We start from the raw sequence: 21,109 nt of genomic DNA, 5'->3' as shown, positions 1-21,109 counted from the left end.
GTAGTCAAGTCTGTTAAAATGCGATTGGACACATTTTTAACAGTTCTTGAATTTGGCCACAGGGAGCACTGTCCATGTCGGAATGGAATGTAACTGTCAGTGACCGATAAAAAAAGAGAAGTAAAAGGTGCCTTTCTGTTAGCCATATGAAAAGAGGAATAAAAATGACAAATCATAACTTTTAGACGAATAACATAAACAACCAGATATTATTTTTTGCGAATATATGATAACATTTTGTTGAATATAAAGAGAATTACCAAAAAATGTACAGGACATTAGGCACTTGCTAGTAGCTACTACTTCCTACTTTTTAAGGGGTCCTCAGTTTGCTTCCGTAACAAAGCAATCGCCAAAATGTCGGGGGAGGTGTATATCCTGTGGCTTTTTTCTCTCATACAAACGGTAGGTTTATTAACAAAAATAAGCTAAGCCCAACGTATGCATTTGTCGTTTTGTTGCCGATTGCTCAGCTTGTATCGGATGGCAGGTTTTCTTTTGCTACACTCGATTTATACCCACTTCTTTGCTGCGACATTCGCAACTGGTATTACACCGAATGACGTGGCTTATAACAATTGTACCGGTTTAAAAAGTTTGTCCAGTTGTTTAGTTAGCCACATTTGGTAAAATTGATATTTAATTCCTTTGTAATAAATCTTAAACTTTAACACACATACTGTACTTCAAACAAACTGAGACTGCTCGCGTTCACTGAAGTGACAGGTGACAAAGTAAAGAGCCAATCATGGCGAGACAGCGGCTGCGTTTCTTCACAACGTTCAAGTCATGTGGAAAACATTTTACCTAGCCTGATTGTTGTTGTAGAATTTGAACATGGGTGTGTGACGATAAATGAACGAGAGTTTTAAAAAGGGTTACATGTTATATAAACACATCTTACATGTTTTTATGCAACTTACATCATTGTTAGAAGTTTCAAGTTTTTTTTTCTTGCACTGCACAAGTACAGTGAAATGTAATACTAGAAAAAAATATGAAAAACACAAGTAAGTAAGCATACTATATACAGGGTTAGTTTCAATATCATATTTATAATGGGCAGGGATACTGGAGTAATGGAGGTAGATATGTATAGGGGGAAGGTGACTAGGCAACAATATATAAGATAAACAGAGTAGCAGCAGCTTGTATAGTGGTCTAGTGATAATTGTTTGTGTTTTTGTTGGTCAGAGGGAGAAGGCGCTCAGAGTTAAACAAATGGGGGAAAGAATTGTGAATTGTTTCGCTCTCAAGAAAAGGGCGCCTTTGAAAGGAGTGATTACTGGGGTAGGAGTAAATGTAAAAGTTTACCAACTGAAGGGGAAGATTCATTGTCTGTTCTTTTGAGTTTTGAAGTTGAGTCTGCCTGATAAAGTGAAGTTAGGATATATAAGTTATCCTGTACGAGCTTATGTGCCGAAACATTACGATGTTACAGGTGTCAAACTTATGGGCATGTGGCAGCAGTGTGTAGGAGGGAGGTTCCAAGGTGTGAGAAGTGTGCAGAAGGGCCATGAGACAAAGGAATGTGTAGCATTGGGGAAAGTAGTGGTATGTGCTAATTGTAGGGGTGCCCATGGGGCTGGGGCTCAGAAATGTCCCGTGCGAGAGAGGCAGGTTGAGGTTTCCAGGGTAAGAGTAGTGAAGAAGTTGTCATATGCTGAGGCAGTGAAGAGAGTAGGGGAGGAGTGGTGAGAGTAGTAGATATGTACCAATACAGAGGGATAGGCCAACAAGTTATATATGTTTCAGTAAGATTGGATTTTTAGCATTTATAGCAATTGTTATTAATTGTACTGCAGGGATGGAACGTAAGTCCTCTGTAGCTCAATTGGTAGAGCATGGCGCTTGTAACGCCAGGGTAGTGGGTTCGATCCCCAGGACCACCCATACGTAAAAATGTATGCACACATGACTGTAAGTCGCTTTGGATAAAAGCGTCTGCTAAATGGCATATTAAGACAATTGAGGTTGTGGTGGCAGCTGCAGAGAGGTATTTGGGTGTGCGAGACTTGACATCAGAAGAGTTACAGGGAGTGTTAAGTGGTGATGTCCCATCATTTCAGGTTGAGCACATGAGGTAGGAATGAATATATTTAAATAGTGGAGTAGGGTGGTGTTAATTATTAATCATATTTTTGAATTTGTGAGTGTAGTGTTAGACGGTAGGGTATTTATTTATTTTTCAAGCAAAATATAAGGGAGTTGTACTCCAGTCTAGTAGGTGGCGGTAATGCAACAAATTGGATGCCAACCGCCGTTAAACCTCATCGAAGAAGAAGCACTTGTATGTGGGTGTGCGTGTGTGTAGAGTCAGTATAAATGTATGTGCATATTATGTGTGAGTGATTGTGTAGGGCCCTGTGAGTGTGTGTGTGATTGTGTAGGGCCCTGTGTGTGTGTGATTGTGTAGGGCCCTGTGAGTGTGTGTGTGTGATTGTGTAGGGCCCTGTGAGTGTGTGTGATTGTGTAGGGCCCTGTGAGTGAGTGTGTGTGTGTGATTGTGTAGGGCCCTGTGAGTGTGTGTGTGATTGTGTAGGGCCCTGTGAGTGTGTGTGTGATTGTGTAGGGCCCTGTGAGTGTGTGTGTGATTGTGTAGGGCCCTGTGATTGTGTAGGGCCCTGTGAGTGTGTGTGTGATTGTGTAGGGCCCTGAGAGTGTGTGTGTGATTGTGTAGGGCCCTGTGACAGAGCAAACATAAAAAGAAAAGGTCAATAAAGATACCATGGTTACCACCACCCCACTTTAATGTGAGATCCTCCACATTCCTGTTTGAAATACTAGCCAATACTCAATCCGTGACACTGTTGGCTCAATGGAAATTCACTTTTTTTTGAAAACGTAACATTAAGTGACAACCAATCCAATGTCTCTCCATTCTTTCCTGCTCAGCTTTCGGCCTATGGAGCCGACCTGTCCTCAGAGGCATGCAGGGAGCTGGGCTTCTCCAGTAACCTCCTGTGCAGCTCCTGTGACCTACTGGGAGAGTTCAGCCTGAGCCAGATCCAGCCTGTCTGCAGACAGTGCTGCCAGCAGGAGGCCCAGATGGAATCCAGGAAGGTAAGACATTGGGCTGCATTTAGACTGCAGGGTGTATCAACTATCAGTTATCCTTGTTGTCTCAGTCCATCCATCTGCACTGATTAGAAAAGACTTGCCAGGTGAAAATAATGTGTTGGAAGCTCATCAATAGGCTGACTTTCACCCGGTCAGTTCTTCTCAGACCAATGCAGATGAAAGAGAGGCTAGGAGAGGATGTAGTGAGCTGTATGAGCAAGGATCGACTCGTCACACATGCATGTCATGGGATCAGTTATGTCAGAATATGATTCCGTGGTACCATGTGCATTGTCCCTCTATGTGCCCAAACAAATATGAGCAATTCTGATGTTCAGGCTTTGCCAGAAGATACCGACCCTACTGTTACGCTTGTTTACACTGAGCTGCACTGAGGTCGGAACACAATCATGGATCCGGTGCGAGATATGGGTCGGAAAACGTACCTAAATGCAGCTAGCACCGCAGGCATTTTGGAATGGCAGTGTCAGCCAATCAGCTCCTTTGTTGTTCAACGTGATGTGCCATTCTATAATGGCTGCTGTGGCTACTGCTAGCTAGCATGTGGACGAAAAGGGCAGTTTTCAGGAAAAAGTAGCAGTATTTCAATCTTCTCGATGGAGCAATGTGGATAAAGGTAAAATTTGGAGTACAGTGGCATATCCCATCCCTGCATTGAGGTACGTTTTCCAACCCATATCTCACTCCGGCTCCACGGTGTCTTAATGTAACCATGATTACGTTCCGGCCTCAGTGTAGCTCAGTGTAAACAAGCGTAACGTTTACGGGTCGGTATCTTCTGGCAAGTTCAGGCTCTACACCAGAGCAAAATGTTGTAAATAGATGCTGGACCACCTGAGTTTTTGCATTTTACATTTTTAGTCATTTAGCAGACGCTCTTATCCAGAGCGACTTACAGTTTAGTGAGTGCATACATCATTTTTTATACTGGCCCCCCGTGGGAATCGAACCCACAACCCTGGCGTTGCAAACGCCATGCTCTACCAACTGAGCTACATCCCTGCCGGCCATTCCCTCCCCTACCCCCCTACCCTGGACGACGCTGGGCCAATTGGGCGCCGCCCCATGAGTTTCAGCTATATGGATTTTTTGTCCATATTGCTGAGCCCTTCTCATAACTGTGTTATAGATGTTATTATTAGTGTTGTTAGCTGTTATTAGTGCTATAGATGTTATTAGTGTTATAGATGTTATTCGATCGCTCTAGAGTGCCTATGATTGCTAAGAAGATGATCATCTTCACTACCAGCGCCCCAGTGTTTGAAACTTTGCCAAATGTTGCAGTTAATGCAGTAACACCCCATTGTACCCATGCCACACTATCCTTAGCATTAGAGCCGTGACGATACCAGTGTCGCGATACTCGTTAGTATCGTGGCAAGGAAACAAAACACGCTAGAGCACACAATATTTTACATACAGCAGGTTCTTAAAGGACTAAAATGTTTGGTCTGCTTCGTGTTTACATTTTTTCCAGGACAAAAAATATTTGCTATACTGGTATCGTCCCGACCCTACTTAACATGCGTTCAACTACTCAAATAGATTAGAAGTTCGCTCAAGTGGTGGACTACAAAACAACTGTCATTTCTGCTTGATTAAACTAAACACTGCCCCACCCCCCCCCCGCCAACCTGAGGGCTGCGGTATCCTAGCAACACTACCTAGGAAAGTGAGCCTACAGAGAGAAGTGTGAGCAGCACCTCATTTCACATCTTGATTATTACCTCCATCCTGTAATATATCATAATATGCCACTTAGCAGACGCTTTTACCAAAGTGATTTACAGTGAGCGCTTACATTTAGAGTGTATGGTCATTTCCATGTGAAAGGACCCATGAGCACCAACATGAGAGGTTCATAGGAGCATGTAAAATTCAGTGTCAAATGAAAGCTAAGAGTCTATATTTTTGAGAAGTTAAGGCACATATACAATTTTCAACCATTGTCGATCCTAAAAATTAGCAATGAGCAAAGGCTTTGATTTCTGGTCAAACAAATGGAAAAGGGGTCTTAGAAAACATCTACCAGAAAAGTCTTAAAAGGTATTAGGAATGCATCAAAACACAATAATTCTGAAGTAAAGACCCCAGCCAACTAATATCAACACTTTTATATTTCGTTTTGGAGACATTTCTCTGCCTTCTGTAAGTTTAAGAAACATTGCCTTGTGCCTTGAAATTCCGTTACTAAAAACCCACATCTTTAAGATATTTTCTCATTTATTTCCCTCATGAGGATGGAGGATAATGAAAGTTCACAGAACTAACAAGTAAAGGTAGACGACCTATCAATTAGTGTTTTTACTGATATCAATTTTGTTTATGAATTATTAAGTGATTAAACCTCGAGATTCCTTTACCAAATCGGAAACGGAATTTCTACAATGGGAAGTCATAGTAGTCACAAACCACAGTTGGGTTTACAAGTTTGGACAGCACAGTATATAACAGTAAAGAAAAGGATAGGACAGTAAAAAGTAGAGTATAGTTCATTACAGTACAGTACACAGTAGAGCACTACAGTTGCGTTCACTATAATCCACTGTACAGAACTGAACCGTACTGAACTCTGCTCCGCTGTACAGAACTGAACCGTACTGAACTCTGCTCCACTGTACAGAACTGAACCGTACTGAACTCTGCTCCACTGTACAGAACTGAACCGTACTGAACTCTACTCCGCTGTACAGAACTGAACCGTACTGAACTCTACTCCGCTGTACAGAACTGAACGGTACTGAACTCTACTCCACTGTACAGAACTGAACCGTACTGAACTCTACTCCACTGTACAGAACTGAACCGTACTGAACTCTACTCCGCTGTACAGAACTGAACCGTACTGAACTCTGCTCCGCTGTACAGAACTGAACCGTACTGAACTCTGCTCCACTGTACAGAACTGAACCGTACTGAACTCTACTCCGCTGTACAGAACTGAACCGTACTGAACTCTACTCCGCTGTACAGAACTGAACCGTACTGAACTCTGCTCCACTGTACAGAACTGAACCGTACTGAACTCTACTCCGCTGTACAGAACTGAACCGTACTGAACTCTGCTCCGCTGTACAGAACTGAACCGTACTGAACTCTGCTTCACTGTACAGAACTGAACCGTACTGAACTCTGCTCCACTGTACAGAACTGAACCGTACTGAACTCTACTCCACTGTACTGTACTGAACTCTACTCCGCTGTACTGTACTGAACCGTACTGAACTCTACTCCACTGTACAGAACTGAACCGTACTGAACTCTACTCCGCTGTACAGAACTGTACTGTACAGAACTCTACTCCACTGTACAGAACTGAACCGTACTGAACTCTACTCCACTGTACAGAACTGAACCGTACTGAACTCTACTCCACTGTACAGAACTGAACCGTACTGAACTCTGCTCCACTGTACAGAACTGAACCGTACTGAACTCTACTCCGCTGTACAGAACTGAACCGTACTGAACTCTACTCCACTGTACAGAACTGAACCGTACTGAACTCTACTCCACTGTACAGAACTGAACCGTACTGAACTCTACTCCGCTGTACAGAACTGAACCGTACTGAACTCTGCTCCACTGTACAGAACTGAACCGTACTGAACTCTGCTCCACTGTACAGAACTGAACCGTACTGAACTCTACTCCGCTGTACAGAACTGAACCGTACTGAACTCTACTCCGCTGTACAGAACTGAACCGTACTGAACTCTACTCCGCTGTACAGAACTGAACCGTACTGAACTCTGCTCCACTGTACAGAACTGAACCGTACTGAACTCTGCTCCACTGTACAGAACTGAACCGTACTGAACTCTACTCCACTGTACAGAACTGAACCGTACTGAACTCTACTCCGCTGTACAGAACTGTACTGTACAGAACTCTACTCCGCTGTACAGAACTGAACCGTACTGAACTCTACTCTGCTGTACAGAACTGAACCGTACTGAACTCTACTCCACTGTACAGAACTGTACTGTACTGAACTCTACTCTGCTGTACAGAACTGAACCGTACTGAACTCTACTCCGCTGTACAGAACTGAACCGTACTGAACTCTGCTCCACTGTACAGAACTGAACCGTACTGAACTCTACTCCGCTGTACAGAACTGAACCGTACTGAACTCTACTCCGCTGTACAGAACTGAACCGTACTGAACTCTGCTCCACTGTACAGAACTGAACCGTGCTGAACTCTACTCTGCTGTACAGAACTGAACCGTACTGAACTCTGCTCCACTGTACAGAACTGAACCGTGCTGAACTCTGCTCCACTGTACAGAACTGAACCGTACTGAACTCTACTCCACTGTACTGTACTGAACTGAACTCTACTCCGCTGTACAGAACTGAACCGTACTGAACTCTACTCTGCTGTACAGAACTGAACCGTACTGAACTCTATTCTGCTGTACAGAACTGAACCGTACTGAACTCTACTCCGCTGTACAGAACTGAACCGTACTGAACTCTACTCCGCTGTACAGAACTGTACTGTACTGAACTCTACTCCGCTGTACTTTGATGTCCAAACTCGTGAAACAGACTTCTATGATTGATTCAGATTTGGCCGTGTCTGGACCAACCAAATTTGGTCTTGTTTGTGGGCAGAGCTTATTAAAATAATAACCAGTGTGTAGAATAATACCCAAATATGCAAAGGAGGATATTGCATTTTTATACAATTGTGTACCTATTTAAGATTATAGTGGATGGAAATTGTCCAAACATTATGTAGAAATTATGTTGAATATAATAAACTACATTTATCAATCTGACGTCAATATTATGTGAATAAATGCAACAGGCCCTGTACCTGTACGTCTCTGGAGGAGTCTAGTGAAGGCAGCGAGCCTTGCATCACCTCTCAGTATGACTATAATGAACGTGTCTAACTTGCGCCGTTATGCAGTTATTGAGGCTAGATACAAATGGCTAATCCTGGCAACCAATGTTCTAGCATTCATTTGAGTCTAGCAGATCAGAGATGTCAAGGTGGTACCCAAGAATGTGGAGTGTGTGTATACTGTTAATAACTACCAATAGGTCCACTCAAGTATGAGCGTATAGTCAAAATAATTACTCTGTAAAAACGAGGATTGCATTTACTCAATTAAACAAATATAATTGATTAGTCAATAAAGAATGAACACTCAAACAATTCCAGTGTGCATGAAATACGTTATACATTAGACTAACAGAGTAAATGACAATCACCAATAGGCTAAGACTTAACGTGGTTTTACACTTTGCTAGTTAAAACAGTAGACGGGAAAACACACCCAGATTCTAATCTGATCAACTCGATTTATATGATAGGCGTGCACTCCTGTGTCTCGCCCTCTTTGAAGTAGAAGCCATCCAACGAACAAAATACGTTTTCCTTTAACAATGAATCCATAGCACTTACAGTTAGGCTTGGGAGCTATACTGTATACTGGGGTATTTGGATATAGCCACGGGTTTTTCAATACATATTTCTAGGGTGTAGGCAGGTAGCCTAGCGGTTAAGAGCGTTGGGCCAGTAACCGAAAGGTCGCTGGTTTGACTCCCCGAGCCGACTAGATGAAAAATCTGATGTGCCCTCGAGCAAGGCACTTAACCCTAATTGCTCCTGTAAGTCACTCTGGATAAGAGCGTCTGCTAAATGACAAAAAATTTAAAAAAAAGAATGTAGCAATTTGTTTTACTAAATACCTGCAGTCAACTTGTGCAATGCGTTGAGAGAAAACCGATTGCCTTTTTCATTTCACCTGTCACATTATTTTACATTATGAAGCTTACATAGTTCCCCATAACAGTTGAGCCAGTCACGTGTTTGTCTGTAAATGGCACAGCAGGTGAGTCCAGCAGTGTATGGACTGGGGTTACGTTTTATACTGAAAGTCAAGTGTTTTGTTGCTTCAATAGAGTGATCAGGGACGTGCAACTCTATCGTTTTCCTTCCCAGATAATACATACATTAGTGCAACACGTTCAACATAAAATAGCTCAATTTTCATCAGATGACAAAAGTGCAACGCTATTTGGCTGGCAGCCACACCAGTAAATGAGCTTACAATGAAAAAGCAAGGTCTTTTTTGCTAAAACGATGCATGCCCATCATATTTCTAATGTTTAGGCCCATCATAGAAAGAATGTAGCCAGATACATTTCCTAATGTTTTGCTTAAAGTTAATCTTGCATTTTACCGGAGAAGAATAGCTCCACATCAGTCAGTGCAGTCTGTTGATAGAATGCCAGTTGGTGAATTCTCATCCCAGTTTAGAAGTGCAACTGTAGCACAACATTAGTCTGATGCCGAGCAGAAATTACAATAAGAAGCATTTTAGATCGGAGTTTACAAAACGCAGCAAGATATTTATTATGCGTTTTTATATATTTTTTCCTGTGTGAAAAACGCAGAATTATGCATTAACACGACCCCTAGTTTAACTTGCTATTTAAGTAAGTGGCTCAATTAATAAGGTGACGGGGCATCATATTGTGTTATCTTTCTGCCTGTTTGAGAAGTCAAAGGCCTTTGTAGGAGTTATTTGTACAGCTGCCACTGCTATCTTCATTCCCTTGTGTTTTTTTCTCCTATCCGGTCTTGGCCTGTCCGCTCCTCCTCCCCCCCTCCTTCTCCAAGCAGAACAGGCACACCAGTTGCCCTAGCGACTCCAGACTCCACACAGACACAGCATGTAGACTTGCTGCTGGAGAGCCAGTACTGTACTTCCATCAGACAAAAAAAACGTTGTTTATTTGCACAATGTCTCTCATTCACATTCGCTTGTAAATGTCCAAACTGACCAAAGATTACATTCGGTAGCTCCTACCTGTATATATTATATGTAGGCTATAACTTTATGAGCTGGATTGCCTGTCTTTGCAGTTCGTTTTTTTTCTCGTTTTGAGCTCGTTAGCATATTTAGGTAGCAGCCTCATGGAAATTTGCTATTACTTGTGCTAATTGTTTTTGGCACTAAGCTGGTAATGCCGTAAATCCCGGCGTGAGAGAAGGACAGTATGATGATATAACAATCTGGATACCGCCCAGCCCTACTTACAGTACAATAGAACATATCAAATACGTAGCTCGTTATGAACTCTTGAAACTATCTAAACATGACAATTTAATTCACACTGTAACATTCATTTAGTAGATTTCACGTTTTCATCTGTCTTCACACCTCCAATGGTGTCCATGCTCCCAGGGTTCTGTGGGGACGTCGCTCTCTGGAGAAAGCCACAGATAAGGTGTGTTTGATCTCTGTGATAGCCCACAGATGGTCAGCCATCCAAACAATGTCATAAATCGTGATTGAGTCATCACTCTAGGCCTCAGCGCCTGCAGGTTGCCAGTCGCGAGTATCATATCCATGCATTTCTATGTAGTACAGATCAGGGCCCCATGATAAAATTCTGTTACCTCAATTCCGTTACCAGGTGTAAATCCACTTCACTTACTGTAGTTCAATAACCAAAATAGATTTGTTCAAAGTCAAGGTGTCATGTCATAGCTGACAGCCAATTCTTTCTGCAGACATCGTTGAATCTTCATTCGGAGCAGATATTTAAGAGTAAAAAAAATAACATCTGCACAGTTCTTCCAGTAAATGTGTTTTTGTAAAAGGTTCAGTGTAAATTGTTATGTAGTCCTTGTGCATAGAGTAGTATGGTTTATTAAACTTTTTATTAAACATTTTAAGTGAAATATCTGAGTCTCGGCGCAATTCCATTACCTTGGAATTGCCTTTGTGATCCCTCAAGAGTGCCACACTCTTACCAACTGTGCCACAAAGGACCACATGTAAGGCTGCCCTGTTCTAATCCCTGAGGAGACCTGGGAGAGCGTGCTCGCACTAATGCCTTCACTTCAATAAGCACAGTTAATTTTCTGACTGTAGAATGTTCTATTCACGCTTGACATTCTGCTGCATTATTAAACATTTGCAAAATGACTTCTAGTTTAACATGAGTCTCGATGAGCATGGAGGACATTTTGTCAGCCATATGGGCGACGCACAATTGGCCCAGCGTCGTCCAGGGTAGGGGAGGGAATGGCCGGCAGGGGATGTAGCTCAGTTGGTAGAGCATGGCGTTTGCAACGCCAGGGTTGTGGGTTCGATAAAATAATGTATGTGCTAACTGTAAGTCGCTCTGGATAAGAGCGTCTGCTAAATGACTAAAATGTAAATGTAAATATCTCTCCGTGTGTGTCCGGAAATGCTACTTCAGCTCTGGCCCTGCTGCCTCTCTGCAGGCGAATATTACTGTCGCTCAGTGGAGCAAGCCAGCAATGGCCAATTGGGTTTTGGCCCGTTCAAACAAGTTTTTACTCCAGGCGATTTAGAAATGCACTGAAACTGGGCGCGACATATTGGCTAGTTCAGAGACTGAAAATAATAAAAAAGGTCATATTAATTTTGTGAAACAAAACTAAACTTTGCTGTCAGTGTGAGTGATCGATTAACCCTTTTAAAAGCCACCAAAGGTAGGAATCATCACCACCCCTGTGTTCAAGCCTTTGTCGATGTGCCCCCGTAATCAGCAAAACTGTGAAAAAAGAGAATTACATTTGCTGTGCTGGTTTAGGGGAAAGGAAGCTCGCTGGTGTAATTTTATTTGTATTCCCAGTAACAGCGTGCCTGTGAATTACTGCTGTGACACTCCAATTTCCTGTAAGTTATCGTGTATAGGTGTGGAGATTTGATTACCAGCGGGCCACAAAGTTGCCATCCCTCAGAGCCATTCCATATGCAGAGGCTCACAGTATAATGACCCTGAGGAACAGCCTGTCTACCACATTTATGAACCAGACTGTCCAGAATCACATTATCCCAATTCACCGCCAGGAGCTTCTCTGTGTGTGGGCATCAGTGTGTAAAAATGTATTGTCAGGAAGGAAGTTGGTTTGTTCGAGATTTTTCTAAGACGGTACATTTTTGTTGGCCAAAGGATTGCGAAGATAAATCGCAGCATTGGTGTAGAGCAGAGGTGCACAACTCTCGAGGGCCGTAGTCCTGCTGGTTTTCCTTTTTCCCTGGCAATGAATGAATAAATTCATGTAATTGACTACTGGCCAGCGATTGCTGGCTACCACGCCATAATCAAGTCTGGTAAAAATGCAAAGAGGAGAACCAGCATACCTTGTGGCCCTTGAGGTCTGGATTTGTTTAGCTGGTTTTAGTAATGAGCTGATGTTAGGAGCTGTGAATTAGGCGACCTCTAGTAGAACAACGTGGTCGTCCTGCGCCGCACCCTGACCGTCTGCTTGCACACTACAGGACTTAACGCAGTACTTTCCCCTCCACAGCTCTACCCTGGGGCCATCCTGGAAGTGTGTGGATGAAAGTTGGGGAGGTTCCCTCAAGTCCAAGGTGAGTTGTGGGGTAATGTTTTGCGATCACCCATCTTGTAAAGCTAATTGGTGTCCGTTTTCTCTGAGGGGGCTGTTGTTGTTGCCGGCTGCTTCTGTCTTGTTGGGGTAGAGCAGGGATCATCAACGAGATTCAGCCACGGGGACGATTTTATTTTCTTTAGTGGATGGACGGGGGGCTGGAACATAATTAAAATAATTTGTAGAATGCAGATTTACCGCAAGAAGCTCAAACAGATATAACATTTGACTAAAACATAATAATTTCAAATCTTGCTTACATTTGTACAGTGGGGAGAACAAGTATTTGATACACTGCCGATTTTGCAGGTTTTCCTACTTACAAAGCATGTAGAGGTCTGTAATTTTTATCATAGGTACACTTCAACTGTGAGAGACGGAATCTAAAAAAAAAATCCAGAAAATCACATTGTATGATTTTTAAGTAATTAATTTGCATTTTATGGCATGACATAAGTATTTGATACATCAGAAAAGCAGAACTTAATATTTGGTACAGAAACCTTTGTTTGCAATTACAGAGATCATACGTTTCCTGTAGGTCTTCACCAGGTTTGCACACACTGCAGCAGGGATTTTGGCCCACTCCTCCATACAGACCTTCTCCGGATCCTTCAGGTTTCGGGGCTGTCGCTGGGCAATGCGGACTTTCAGCTCCCTCCAGAGATTTTCTATTGGGTTCAGGTCTGGAGACTGGCTAGGCCACTCCAGGACCTTGAGATGCTTCTTACGGAGCCACTCCTTAGTTGCCCTGGCTGTGTGGTGTTGGCTGGAAGACCCATCCACGACCCATCTTCAATGCTCTTACTGAGGGAAGGAGGTTGTTGGCCAAGATCTCGCGATACATGGCCCCATCCATCCTCCCCCTCAATACGGTGCAGTCGTCCTGTCCCCTTTGCAGAAAAGCATCCCCAAAGAATGATGTTTCCACCTCCATGCTTCACAGTTGGGATGGTGTTCTTGGGGTTGTACTCATCCTTCTTCTTCCTCCAAACACGGCGAGTGGAGTTTAGACCAAAAAGCTATATTTTTGTCTCATCAGACCACATGACCTTCTCCCATTCCTCCTCTGGATCATCCAGATGGTCATTGGCAAACTTCAGACGGGCCTGGACATGCGCTGGCTTGAGCAGGGGGACCTTGCGTGCGCTGCAGGATTTTAATCCATGACGGCGTAGTGTGTTACTAATGGTTTTCTTTGAGACTGTGGTCCCAGCTCTCTTCAGGTCATTGACCAGGTCCTGCCGTGTAGTTCTGGGCTGATCCCTCACCTTCCTCATGATCATTGATGCCCCACGAGGTGAGATCTTGCATGGACCCCCAGACCGAGGGTGATTGACCGTCATCTTGAACTTCTTCCATTTTCTAATAATTGCGCCAACAGTTGTTGCCTTCTCACCAAGCTGCTTGCCTACTGTCCTGTAGCCCATCCCAGCCTTGTGCAGGTCTACAATTTTATCCCTGATGTCCTTACACAGCTCTCTGGTCTTGGCCATTGTGGAGAGGTTGGAGTCTGTTTGATTGAGTGTGTGGACAGGTGTCTTTTATACAGGTAACGAGTTCAAACAGGTGCAGTTAATACAGGTAATGAGTGGAGAACAGGAGGGCTTCTTAAAGAAAAACTAACAGGTCTGTGAGAGCCGGAATTCTTACTGGTTGGTAGGTGATCAAATACTTATGTCATGCAATAAAATGCAAATGAATTACTTAAAAATCATACAATGATTTTCTGGATTTTTTTTGATTCCGTCTCTCACAGTTGAAGTGTACCTATGATAAAAATTACAGACCTCTACATGCTTTGTAAGTAGGAAAACCTGCAAAATCGGCAGTGTATCAAATACTTGTTCTCCCCACTGTATATGATAACGTATCTCTGTTATGCGTGGTAATACTTGAACAGTTTTTCAAAAGTAAAATGATATGGAGCTGATTTCCTGGTGTAATCTTTTTTTTAAATGTCCAACAATGAAATTTCTAAAAAATATTTTTTTGGGCTCAGAAAACTTGGGGGGCCAAATAAAACCACCTGTGGGCCATCAATTGGGGAACCCTGGGGTAGGGTCTTGGAGCTCTGTGTCTAGTGGCACTGTTTGTGTTTAGGACAGCTGTACGCAACTGTGGTCCCTTTAACTTCATTACCAAAGAATGTTTTCCAAAGGTTTCTGTTTACAAGCATTGTGCAAAAATAGATCTGTCTATCAATTGACGGATTCACTAGACCTGCGATAATGAGTTAACCTTGTTTTCTGTCCACAGCTTTTGTCAGGTCTGACAAGCCGAAGATGTTCAAGGGTCTTCAAATTAAGGTACAAATGAATTGTAGATAATCTTGTCTGTTGCGTACAATGAATTAGTTAAGTGTCAAATGCTGTAAAGAAGGAGTTGTTTCTCTCAGGTTTTATACAACCTTGGAAATAAAATAACCAAATTGTCTTGAACATAATCTCCTGTCGGTATGGAAAAGCATGAACCCCATGCACCACCATAAATATTACACAGTATATGGAGTTTTAATAATCTTATAGGCATTTCAATGGCTATGTTGAATTGAAAGGGTTTACTGTCTTGGCTGTAGTCCTGATAGTCCCCTCTCTCTGTGTGTTTGGTTTCAGTATGTGAGAGGCGCAGACCCTATACTAAAGCTGCTGGACGATAACGGGAACATCGCTGAAGAACTCAGCATCCTCAAGTGGAACACGGATAGCGTGGAGGAATTCCTGAGTGAGAAGTTGGAAGTATATAATACTGTTTTATAGTGCATCATAAAAACAATTCCCTGCTACAAATCTGTACACCGTTTGAATTTGATTGTCTAATTGTATGTTGAAGTACTACACTGTTTAAAATGTTTATTATTTTTAACCGGAAAATCATGAACTTAATCCGTAGATTTTCCCAATTACATATTGTGCCAGGATGTAAAACGGCTGTTTTGTAGATTTGTAAAGATATCAAAATACTTATACTTACATGCAAAATACCTGCTGTTAACTTTTAAATGATTGGAATTAATTATCCAAAGACACCATAAAGAAGATTTTCACTGCTGGTTACTTTTTATTAGATTTTATAACTTTTTTTTCCCTCCTTCCGTCTGTCAGTTGTCCCTGTATAGTTTTTTAAATATTGCTAATGGTGTCAGCGGTAGGATCTTAGGGTGGGGGATCTAGGTGTCTCACCTCATGCGGATGTTTTGGGGAAGCACACATTAGTGAAGGCCTCACAGTAAACCACATTTTGGTATGTGAGACCTGATGTCCCTGTGTGTCCCTGGGCATCTTGCTGTGGAGAGGGACTGGATTCCCCAGTGTGTGAAGCAGTACGGGGAGGAAGAAAAACGCTGCAATGAATAAAACGTCTTTCATGGTATTTTTTTCTAATGGTATGCGTCTTTTGTTTGAGCGTACACTGCATTTAATCAATTGTGTTTTGCATACTTCTGAGTCTGCCACTTTCACTAAAAGCAAAAAGGGACAGGTATACACTGAGTGTACAAAACATTAGGAACACCTTCCTAATATTGATTTGCACCCCCTTTTGCCCTCAGGACAGTCTCAAATCGTTGGGGCCTGGACTCTACAAGGTGTCGAAAGTGTTCCACAGGGATGCTGGCCCACAGTGGTGTCAAGTTGGCTGGATGTCATTTGGGTGGTGGACCATTCCTGATACACATGGGGAAACAAACCGGTGCGCCTGGCACCTACTACCATACGGGGTTCAAAGGCACTTACATTTTTTGTCTTGCCCGTTCACCCTCTGAATGGCACACATACACAATCCATGTCGCAATTGTCTCCTTTTTTAACCTGAATCCTTTTTTAAACCTATTGAAGTCATTACCCAATGGTAAATCTACAGGTTATGATCTTATGGACACTTTTTACTTTATGCTGCTCCCCAGATTGCAGCTCCACTGAAATACATATTTAATTGGTCACTGGAAAAGGGGACATTTCCAAATGTATGGAAGCATGCTAAACTGTGTCCAATCCCGAAAGACCGCAAAGAACCCATTACTCCTGCCAATAGTCGACCAATCAGTCTACTCTCTTCACTCAGTAAGATATTGGGGGGTATTGTAAGTAGACATATGGGAGTACATGGAAAATAATGGTCTGATCACAGCCAATCAGCATGCTTACCGCAAAAAACATTCCACTACCACTGCATTGGTTGACATGACTGACCAGTGGCTCAATGCTATGGATAATGGCAGGTTTGTGGGTGTACTATTTTTAGATTTTAGTGCAGCATTTTATTTAGTGGATCATGAAATAATTTTGACAACATTGTTGCATTATGGGTTTACGTAGGCAGCTTTGAATTGGGTACAGTCCTATCTAACTGACAGGAAACAGTCCACCTACTGTATATCAATGGGTCATTTTCTTCCCCTTATGCATTAAACTGTGGAATACCGCAGGGCAGCTGCCTTGGGCCACTTATTTACTTAATATATACCAATTACCTTCCTTACACCTTATCTGAAACTCAAGCTACTATATTTGCAGATGATACTACAATTTATACAGCAAGACAATCAGTTCAACAGGTACAGCAAGCTCTACAGGTAGATCTTGGAAATATCAGGGAGTGGGTTTGCCGGAACAAACTTGTTTTGAAAACCAAGGTTATGTTGGTCTGTTCCACCAGGAAAAGGCCAACACAGCATGGGATACAATTAAGTATGGGCGGAGTACAAATTGAGGAAGTGTCAGAAACCAAACTACTAAGGGTGCAGCTAGACAACTGCTTATCCTGGTCGTCTCAAGTAACTCATCTATGTAAAAAAAAAAATTATGCATGCATGATCAGAAGGATAGCTAAATATTTACTGGGAAAAATTCTTAAGCAAACAATCCAAGCATTAATTGGGACTCAGGTGAACTACTGTTCTGTGGTCTGGGGAAATGCATCAGCAAGTGAATTAGGAGGCTGCATATTGCACAGAACAAAGCAGCAAGGATTGTTTTAAGGTGGAGATATGGTTATTCTGTTGTAGTCATGCACAATGCTCTTGGTTGGTCATCAATCAACAAGATAATTGAAAAACACATGCTTATTTTATTTCACAATGTACACCATTTAAAATGGCCAAACTCCATTCACAACAGTATTCAGTTGGTAAGAGACAGACTAAGTAAATACTAGGAATAGATTGTCCACCATCTTTGTGTTATCCAGACAGAAAAGAGAAATAGGCAAAATAACATTTCGATTTAGAGCAATAAAGAAATTGAATAATTTATCTGAGCAAACCAAAAACCTTTCAATATATGCGTTCAAACAATACCATTTAAATTTAATAAATTGGAAGTTTGTGCAGGACAAAAGTAGATGAAGGAATCAATCTATATTTTGGTCAATATGTCAGTGTATTGTGTCTGTAACAGTGTGTTATATGTGAAAATGTGATCTTATTATAAATTGTATTTTAATGTTTAAGGACTCTTGGAAGATTAGTCGAAATGATGACGAAAAGAGATCCTAATAAAATCAAATCCACTTCATCTACACTGAATAAAGTGGATTTAACAAGTGACATCAATAAGGGATTCACCTGGTCAGTCTATGTCATGGCAAGAGCAGGTGTTAATATTTTGTACACTCGGTGTATGTCCAACATAGAGCTTTGATTTGCCAAAGGGTGTAACGTTCTTGCCATCTAGTGGAAGAAAATAATATCACCGTTTCCAGGTATGAGCCACAGAGTTTTCAAATATAGGCTCTGTGTGTATTGTGTTCTCTGACTCAATGTTATGGTAGGACATTTTAATTGCAGAAAATATGCTTTTGATAAATAGAGGTGTTTAGAAAATGTATTTGGTACATTTCATTGTACAAATGAAAGCTTTAATGGTTTATTGACGAGCAATAACACATTACCCAAGACCACATGAAACTAAAACAGTTACTGGCAGTATAAAATGCTATATAAATAGAGCCTACTATCAACCACAACAGAATACACATTTTTCAATAACATGCAGTAAAATGTATGGAAACTCTTCAAACTAATCTAGGAAGTGTGTATATGAAAATGGAGCACTATATTCCGAAGCAACATTTAGATACATGCTTCTTAATGCAAAATCAAATGTATTGTTGCAGAATCTGACAGGAATTATACATATTTCTGGTTGTCTCTCTTCCCATCCTCTGTATGGTGGTCATCATAGACGGGCCTGTTCTGGGCTTGGGGGGCTTTGTAAGCGACTCCTGTGTAGCTGGGGGAAAAACACAAGAAAATTACAATATTGCATATTAAAATTACTTTAAAAAATTGCCTTCATCACACAGTGTTCACTTTTGGGCCCACCTGAATCTAGCTAGAAAATTATGTAATATTGATAACTTACGTTGACTTGTCCGGTTGTAGTCCCCTGAAGGCCACACACTTCAGAATCCCGCCCAACAAGAGCAAAGCTGCGCCTATCCAGGCAACAAAGAGGGCGGGGCCAAACGTGTACCTGTCACAGAGAAAAAGCACAGTCAGGAACTGACTCACCTGTCTATAGCGATACCCTGACCAAATATGGAAATACAGATAAATGAAATCCACTCTTACCTCGGCGTCATATTTCCTCCTCCCATACCACCCATCCCCATGCCCTCACCCATCCCTCCTCCATAATTGGGGTTGTATGTGGTCATCATGAAACTAGCCACGATTTGGTTAGCATAGATTGAAGCTCCAGAAATGGCACAAATGCCTGACAGAGAGGAAGCAAATTCAATGCTCAGTGACAATAAGTGTTTAACAAAAGCAAGCCGGTGAAACTGGAATTGTAAATTTATTTTAACGATTGATTGAGGACTTGGGTAGTTACACATTATCACCGAAGACATAAGTTCAGAGAGAGAGACATGTAGAAATAAGTGATTGAATTGCTGTTCTCCAAGCAACATGCACTATATAAATATTTTCGTCCCTATACCTGCAATGATGAACATGACCCCAGCTGTAAGGGTCATCTTGGCTTTGGAGGAATCCTCCATGCTGCCCATTTTAAGGCACTTGAGGGAGAACAGGGCTATCATCGCCCCGATTACACCCAGAACAATGCCCACTATCATCAGTGCCCTCACTGCCTGAAAGGTACCTGGAAGACAACACACATCACACCAGATGACCATCAGTAATAGACTGCAATATATTATTCAGAACTGAAATGTAATTAAGCCAAAGTCAGTAAATATGATTAATTATGTATATTACTGATGTACGAGCCACACATTGTTTTAGTACCCATGAGTTTAGCAGTCAAATTACCAGGGATAGAGGTTCCAATGTGAATAACAAGCTGAAATGTATTCTGTTGGTATTTGAATTTTGAATCGGATTCTTTGTCTGTAATTGTTTTGCCTGTGATAATGGTGTTTACTGAACATGAACCTTGCAATGGAACCATGATGCACTGGTGCTAAAGTCAATACTGATAGGAGCAGGCCAGGGCAACGGGCGGGAGTACATTTGGGGAGAGGAGAGGACTGAAACTAAAAGCAGAAAGACTCCTAAATGTAAAATAAGTAAAAACAACTTTTAGCTTCCCTTTTTTTCCCTCAAATGTCCGATAATGATTGAGCCTATTCTGCAAGTAAATAATGTATTTTTTCTTAAACCATGATCAATTTTTGTTATACAGGCCAACTGTTCTGTGTGTTGCTTGATAAATACAATTAGGAGAGGAATCTACTTGATTATTTTGAAAATATCAATGTTCAGAAATGTTCAGGTGATGCCCTGTTTCAACTCCAACCCAGGTGTCAGTGTGAGTTTGGACACAAAAGACCACTAGGCTACTACAGAGTGGAAATAGAACTACAACTCTAGTTTAGTGGTACATTTAAGAACCTTGACACAATTTGGTGATACAGGTAATCACTTTCGGTGAAAACACGTTGTTGATCAACCTTTTGAGGAACTAAACTGCACTGATGACCACCCCAATTCTTCTCCAACTCCCCATACAAGTCAATCTCTAATTCAAACCCTTAACCAGTATCTCAGAAACCTCCAAATGTAAAGAGTTTAATAAAATCCCACATTATTTACCTGAGAAGCCCAGGAGGCCGTAGAGGGGCCGGCACTCAGTGAAGCCTGAGGTGCCCACCTCACAGTTCTGCCACAGGCCCTTATAGGTGTACACCGAGGTCACCACGTCCCCCTGGCGGTCCTTGACGCTCCAGTTGTTCATCCCCGTGGCGGCGATGATGGCGGCCGCGCCGAGCAGGCCCAGGACGAATCCACCCGTCTGGATTGCAGTGGCCATTCTTTTCACTGTCTTTCGTGAGTGTTAAGTGTGAGTGAAATGTGTGTGTAGGAAAGGGATGTCGAAGGGTGAGAGATGGGGAAGGTGAAAGGGCGGTGGTGGAACTAATGTGGAGTAGGGTGGGGTTGCTGAGGTTTCGCCCCGCCGTGTGACGTGGCACGGGCAGTTGACCATGTGCACGTTCATGCTCACGTGCACAGTGGAGATAGGCGCACCAGGTACCTTTCATCTGAGCCAACCGTTGTTGGGCAGGAGTACATAAAGAGGTCTGAATCACTTTAGCCAAGACAACCCCATAATAGCACGGCATGGCGAGCATGTGTAATGTCTATATACCCTGACAGGGACACACTCAC

General features: G+C 42.2%; 1 protein-coding gene and 1 pseudogene across 2 annotated transcripts in view; one reads left to right on the top strand and one right to left on the bottom strand.

Moving 5' to 3' along the window:
- The first annotated feature begins 298 nt into the window (after nucleotides 1-298).
- LOC121580724 lies at nucleotides 299-15,849 on the top strand (annotated as a pseudogene).
- A 2,478-nt stretch (nucleotides 15,850-18,327) lies between these two features.
- Nucleotides 18,328-21,109, bottom strand: part of cldn18 (claudin 18) — a 2,875-nt gene continuing 93 nt past the window's right edge. Inside the window, exons 1-5 of one of the 2 annotated variants that reach the window (XM_041895735.2) lie at nucleotides 20,537-21,109; nucleotides 19,419-19,583; nucleotides 19,049-19,193; nucleotides 18,840-18,950; nucleotides 18,328-18,707 (exon numbers count right to left, since the gene is read on the bottom strand). The exon at nucleotides 20,537-21,109 is cut by the window's right edge and continues 93 nt beyond it. In XM_041895735.2, the coding sequence (XP_041751669.1) occupies nucleotides 18,605-18,707; nucleotides 18,840-18,950; nucleotides 19,049-19,193; nucleotides 19,419-19,583; nucleotides 20,537-20,753 (741 nt within the window). In that variant the 5' untranslated portion in view covers nucleotides 20,754-21,109 and the 3' untranslated portion in view covers nucleotides 18,328-18,604. Of the gene's footprint in view, nucleotides 18,708-18,839; nucleotides 18,951-19,048; nucleotides 19,194-19,418; nucleotides 19,584-19,753; nucleotides 20,060-20,536 lie in introns of those variants that run through there. The other variant, XM_041895736.2, reaches the window with a different exon arrangement.

This window comes from Coregonus clupeaformis, chromosome 14, assembly GCF_020615455.1.
Source record: "Coregonus clupeaformis isolate EN_2021a chromosome 14, ASM2061545v1, whole genome shotgun sequence".
NCBI classification, from domain to species: domain Eukaryota; kingdom Metazoa; phylum Chordata; class Actinopteri; order Salmoniformes; family Salmonidae; genus Coregonus; species Coregonus clupeaformis.
This window is presented reverse-complemented; position numbering and strand designations above follow the sequence as displayed.